Source organism: Echinops telfairi, unplaced genomic scaffold (assembly GCF_000313985.2).
Source record: "Echinops telfairi isolate 266 unplaced genomic scaffold, ASM31398v2 ScPeMD7_7468;HRSCAF=8506_0, whole genome shotgun sequence".
Lineage (NCBI taxonomy): Eukaryota > Metazoa > Chordata > Mammalia > Afrosoricida > Tenrecidae > Echinops > Echinops telfairi.
The window spans coordinates 83,486,414-83,492,846 of NW_022111369.1; the positions used below are offsets into that span (position 1 = coordinate 83,486,414).

At 40.9% G+C, this 6,433-nt stretch overlaps 1 protein-coding gene across 3 annotated transcripts in view; it reads left to right on the forward strand.

Moving 5' to 3' along the window:
• Positions 1 to 6,433, forward strand: part of ARAP2 (ArfGAP with RhoGAP domain, ankyrin repeat and PH domain 2) — a 243,037-nt gene that overhangs the window by 86,332 nt on the left and 150,272 nt on the right. For all 3 annotated transcript variants that reach the window (XM_045284220.1, XM_045284222.1, XM_045284221.1), the window contains exon 9: positions 5,315 to 5,493. In XM_045284220.1, coding sequence (XP_045140155.1) covers positions 5,315 to 5,493 — 179 coding nt within the window. The remainder of the gene's footprint in view (positions 1 to 5,314; positions 5,494 to 6,433) is intronic.

Genomic DNA, 6,433 nt, shown 5'->3' on the forward strand with positions numbered 1-6,433 from the left:
TAGCAGTAGGGTGGAAACCCCACCTACAGGAACCAAGCTAATGGTAGCAAGCTTCAGGGAGAAATAGTCCATTGTCTCCAGCAGCAGGGAGCAGGCCCACCCCTGTGGTGGGGCAAGACAGCAGGCTGGCAGAGATTGCCTTCAAGAAGCATCTGACCTCCCCCCACAACCAGTACTGGCTCTAAACTGCATATCCTGTTGGGGATTTCCTATGGTTCTGGAAACCTTATTTGATATTAAAAAAAAAAAAATTACTGAGATTCTGACTCAGTGATCAACTATAGGTTTTCTAACTTTAAAACTTTATGAGAGCAGACAGCCTCCTCTTTCTCCCATGGGGAAATTGGTTGGTTTTAACAGTATCAGCACAATGTTAACCCTCAGCACTACCAGGGTTTCCCAAAAAAACCAGCAAGTCTCTTTCATTTGTTTCTAGATAGCAACAAGTCATCTTCGAGTAGCAGCTGTGATGATGCAAAACTTTTCAATTTTATTTTTAAAGAACACTTCATAGGTGAAATAACTAAAAATTCCAAAGAACGATTTGTCAAGTCAATGCCAACTCATAGTCACCCTACTAGGCAGGGTAGAACTGCCCCTTTGGGTTTCTGAGGCTGTAAAGCGTTAAAGGAAGAGAAAGACTCATCTTTCTCCTTTGGAGCAGCAGCTGGTGGGTTCTAACTGCTGACCTTGCAGCCAAATGTCAATCCACTCAAGCCCCAGGGATTCTAAGTGAGGTAAATATTGCTGTTAGTTGCCATCCAGTCAGTCCTGGCCCCTTGTGAACTTAAGCACAACAGAGCAAAACCCTGACCATCCCTGCACCATTCTCCTGGTGGTTCCTGTGCCTGAGCCCATTGTTGCAGCCACTCTGTCAGTCTGCCACCTTCAGCACCTTCCTCTTTGCCTGCTCCACATGATGTCTTTCTCCCACGACTGGTCTCTCTTGACAACATGTCTAGAGTATGTAAGATGAAATCTCACCATCCTTGCTTCTAAGGAGCTCTTTGCCTTTAAGGAGCAAATAAGTTTCCTTCTATTTTTTTGAGCAAGGAAGCTTGCTCTTAAATTTTTCAGTGTTTTGTAAGCAAGATGTAGAACACTTGGTAGACTTTTACTTTCTTTCCATATTTTTTCTTATCCCCTAAGTGTCTGCTTTGTAGACTTTTACCTTGTTTGCTTTTAATAAGGTAACTCAATAACTTACAATCTCTAAATTCCTTTAATATACTTTATTATGGTCTACAAATATAATTTTGAAGCAGATCTAATGGTTTTGAAATTGGTTCTGTGATACAGGTGTATCTCATTGTCAGCTTCCTGCTTGAACTCCAGAATTAGAGATTGAATGGTCTACTTGACCTCTGAGCATGTTTAATAGCATTCCAAAATGCCTGTGTCCAAGTTCCTGTTTCCACACTTTGGTAAACCTTCCTCCCTTGAACCCTTCTTCTGTATCTCAGTAAGCAGGGTCATCTTTCCACATCCATCTTTAGGCAATACATTATTGCGCTCTTCTTAATTTTTTCCTTATCCAATCCATCTGCAGATCTTGTCAGCCTCCTTTTGCAACTATGTGTGGCTTCTGACCAGTTTTCAACACCTCCACCACTAACACTCCTGAATAAATAACCAATTCTTCCTGGATTGTTGGAGGATTACTCCCTTGTTCTAATACAGTTATGTTTTCAACGCCATTGCTAGAGTGGTGCTTTCATGAGAGTAAGATCCTCTCAGTCCTTGTTAAATGCTTCCTTGTCTTTCTGCTTCACTGAGAATAGAGCCCTATGGTGTCCGCACACATTTGCACGATCTGCCCCTCTGTCGTGTCTCCTTTCCTGCTCTCCGTCTATTTCAATACTGATCGCTCATGTCTCTGGAATTGTCAGTTTGCTACTGTCTTGGGCCTTGATCCTTGCTGTTCTCTTTATCCTGGAATAAACAGAGCCCTCCTCTTAACTTGCTGCATTACTTCATTCAGAATTTTGCCTAACTGTCCCCTTGCTGCAACTTCTTTGGTTAAGTGTCCCCGACTCAGCTCTGACTCACAATGACCCTTATGTGCAACACAACAGAAGTGTCTGGTCCTGCTCATAACAGCTGTTGCTGTGTTTCAGCCCATTATTGCAGACACTGTGTCAGTCCATTTCTTTTTTCTATACTGCCCTGCTACCTTACTAAGTGTGGGGTTAAGGGGAAGAGGGAACCCCACAAAACATCACAGGTTCGGTAGGCGCAATTGTACAGCGATAATAAGTAGAGATTATAGTAAAGTCATAGAGAGCATGAGAGTTAAAGGACGGAGTCAAGTAATGGAGTCAGACGCAATTCATGGTAGCATAGCTCACCTCAGCCAGGCTTGATGGTCCTCGTGGAGGGGGCTCAGTCGTCAGAGAAGAAGCCGCTGCTTCATCCTCCTTAGTCACCTTTTCCAGCCACCCTCCCGAGAACCAGGGAGCCTCATTATTTATTGCTAACCACGCATCATATCACTTTAGGGGGATCTGATTACAGCGTCATACATCACAGAAAGGGGCAATACAATTCATTCTAGAACAAGTTTGATCATCCTGGTGTCTCATACAATAAAGCAGGCAATTACTATCCTGGGAGACATGCAAGCCCCCTGATAGCAGATAACAACCTACGTCATAGAGAAGGGTTGTAACATAGGCAATACAATCAATAGGAGGGGGATGACCTAGGGGTGAATGTGCAATAGTAAGAGGAGGGAATATGGGGGGATGTGTGGCAAGATAGTAGCCTAAGCTTAGTCACCTTAGAGTGGTCCCAGGCTTGCCTATGGGCACTGCTTCGAGGGAACAATAACAGAAAGGAATGGGCCCTATTTGGGGTAAGTCAGACTATGCAGTCTGGCTGCTCTAGATGGCTGACATTAAGGAGAATAACCTCTGACCTACTTTCGCTGCCTAAAGAACAGTCATTCTCAAGCAGCTAAGTCTGGTATATATTTTGGGGAGACAACTTAAGAGAAATCCTTCTGTTCCTCACAACTAAGCATGATACCCTTCTCTAGAGATTTTTCTCTTCTCATAACATGTCCAGAGCACATGTATCACTAGTCAGTCCTTTAGTAGCTGAACTCCCGCCAAGACGGATTTGTTTATTCTTATGGTAATAGTACTTTAAGCATTTTTCTCCAAAGCCATGACCCAAATGTATAAACTTTTCTGCAGCCTTCCTTCCTTATTTATTGTCTTAACTTTCACGTGTATAAGAGGTGATTGTATCAGATATATCTTAGTCCTCAATGTGACATGTTTGCTCTTCAGCATTTTAAGGAGGTTTTGTGTAGCAAATTTGCATAATACAATGTCATTTGATTTCATGATTGCTCTTTCCATGAATATTGATTGTGGATCCAGGTAAAATGAAATCTTTGACAGCTTCAGTCTTTTCTGTTTACCATGATGTCTATTGGTCAAATTGTGAGAACATTTCTTTTTCTTTACACGGAGCGGTATTCTATACTAAAGGCTGTATTCCACGACCATCTTTAGGAAGTGCTTCCTGTAGTACTCACTTTTGTCAGGCAAGGTTATGCCAGCTGCAGCTCAGGCTATTAATAAGACTTCCTCTAATATTGTGTTCTTCACATAGTCCAATGTCTTGGATGATTTGCTCAGCATACAGATTGAATGAGCATAGTGAATGGATAGAGACTTGATGGCAACGTTCCAGATCTTAAACCCTGAAGCAGTCCCTTGTTCTTTTCCAAAAACTACCTCTTGGTCTCTAGAATTGAAGTCTGATTATAAGAATTTATGGAAGAATTATTGAGTCAATTACCATTGCAACAGTTAAGCAAATCGGCCCAATTCTGTGCTTACGTTCCTCCTCTTCTTTTTGTGATATAAAATTACAGAGAAAAGAGAGTATGTTTTCTTGAGTTGATAGGTGGTTTTATTTATTTATTTATAGCAAATGTGATGACCTGCAGAGCACTAATTGGACTGGGTAAAAGTGGAACTGACACACACACATCTCTATATTTGGTTGTCTACCAATAAGCCTACTGCCTGGTTTTTGTCAATAGCCAGCACCAGTCTTCCTTTTTTATTTTTTGGGGGGACATGAAAATTTCTAATTCTAAAGGGTAGTTAGAGGACTCATTTCTTCATTTCTTTATAATCCTACACAAATTCAATAGGGCACTCAGCTCACCGTTTATACCAAGGCCTGGTCTTCTCTGACTCCTTTTTCTAGACAATTAAGACCTGTATCTTTCTCCTTAGCATGTACATCAATATTATAGTGTCTGTCACAGGAGATGCAGTTTTTATTGAATGCATCCTAAAACCCCTAAGCAACCACATTATTAAAGGAACGTATCCTATGGCTCTTTGTAAAAGGTCACTAATCAGAACATTTCTTTTCAAAGTAGAATTTTAGACGACAGTTGGGTAAGTCTCCCAATTCTAATAACCAATTGGTATATGACCTTCAGCAAATAACTTACCTCAATTCAATGGACTCATTTATTATTGGATGCCGCTTATATGACATTTATGCTATGCTGGGTTCCATTATGTGTTCAAATCTAACTTGACTTACAGCTTTGAGTGCTCTCTGGTGAATAGATAACATTCTTATTCCCGGGATTCTTATTCACAGTCTGTTGTACAGAGTTGAGGCTACTGAGCCCTGTGGAATGAGTAAGAGAACACGTTTCACCAGATGGTGTGCTATATTGTTAGTGACTGTGGGGAGAAAGGAATGGGAGAGTGACTATATAAAGGCATACAGATTAAGTAGGGTCGGTGTCAAGTAGTGGTGAATGGTATGATTTGGGGAGCCTTTGAATACCCACTTGCCAAATATTTTTTTTAATTGATGGGGAGCAATGTCACTTTCTTCTGCTCAGAGAGAACATTGATTTCATAAGTGATCCAAGAGTGTTTCTCAAATATGAACATGCATGCAAATCACCTGAGCATCTTCTTAAAGTACAGATCCGAGGCCTGAAAATTTTCAAATCTGATAATTTCCAAGGTTATATTCAGGCCAACTGATCAGTAAGTGCTAACTATTTTTTCTTACAGATTTGAGCGATTTATCCCGGCTTATACTAACATTGAGATTGGTCCTTCTGGGAAGGAATCTGTGAATTATTTATTGCAGACAGTTATTCATATTTCTGTGTTTGAATATAGTAGCGAGGTGTCGTCCTGCAAGTTACAACTCAGAGTGATCCTGTGTGCAGTGGATGAACCATTGCCTCATCCTGTGCCCTCCGCACACGGAACATATGTGAATGGTGGACTTATGCATTTCCTCCGGCCTTTGTTTACAGAGGAGAGAAATGACTGGATCAGCATACTATTAAATGCACTGAAATCGCAAGCCCTCACCTCACAGTCTCCAGCAGTGGTTGCACCTGAGAAGTGTGGATATCTTGAACTGAGGGGCTATAAAGCCAAAATTTTTACTGTGTTGCGTGGGAACAGCGTGTGGCTTTGCAAAAACGAACAGGTAAGCCATGTGTTAGCAATGACAAGTTGCTGCCTCTTAGTGACATTAATAACTTTGCTCTGCTTGTTGGAATTGTTTTCTCTTTTTTCTTTCCAACTTTGTGCTACCTTTCCCCATGGTACTTCACAATGAAAGGATTGTTTTGTCAAATTGCCCCAATTTCTCCAGTAGCAGGGAAGATAAGGCGATCACATTTGAGGCTGGACATCCACTTTTGAAGGGACTGAGGAAAGAGATTAATTGGAAATGATTTTCAAAAGTATTCCTTAGTTGAAGTAACATTTTAAAGCTACATGGAAGAATCATTAAGAGCCACTTACCATTACAGCTATTGAGAACATAGGCCCTATTCTGTGCCTGATTTGCTTCCCTTGTTTTATGATACAAAATTATAGAGAAAATAGAGTATGTATTCTTGCATTTATAGGTGGTTTTATTATTTTTCCCCTCCTTTTAGCAGAGGCATTGTCTTTGAGAACTAATTGACTAGAGGAAAGTGGTGCACACACACAAATACACACACATACTCTTGTCCATTTACCATCTGTTTATTTGCTTGTCTATCAATAACCCCACTAACACCACAATTGATTCTGACTCAGAGTGAGGCTACAAGGCAGAGTAGAAACGCTCCCTAGTGTTTCTAAAGCTGTCCATCTTTATGGGAGCAGAGAACCTTGTCTTTCCCCCACAAAGCGGACGATGGGTTCAAAACCTTGGCCTTGAGATTAGCAGCCCAGTGCTAACCAATTATTCTATCAGACCTCCTTGGTTAACATTGATAGACTACTGAATCTGGTAAATACTGGAAGATTCAGTAGGGACTGTTGTAAAGATATGTTTAGCAGAATAAAGTTGTGATATTTTATGAACATTATTTGCTTCTGCAGACTGTTTTTTCCCTTATATTTATAAGTAAATTATTCCTTCGCTCCTTGTG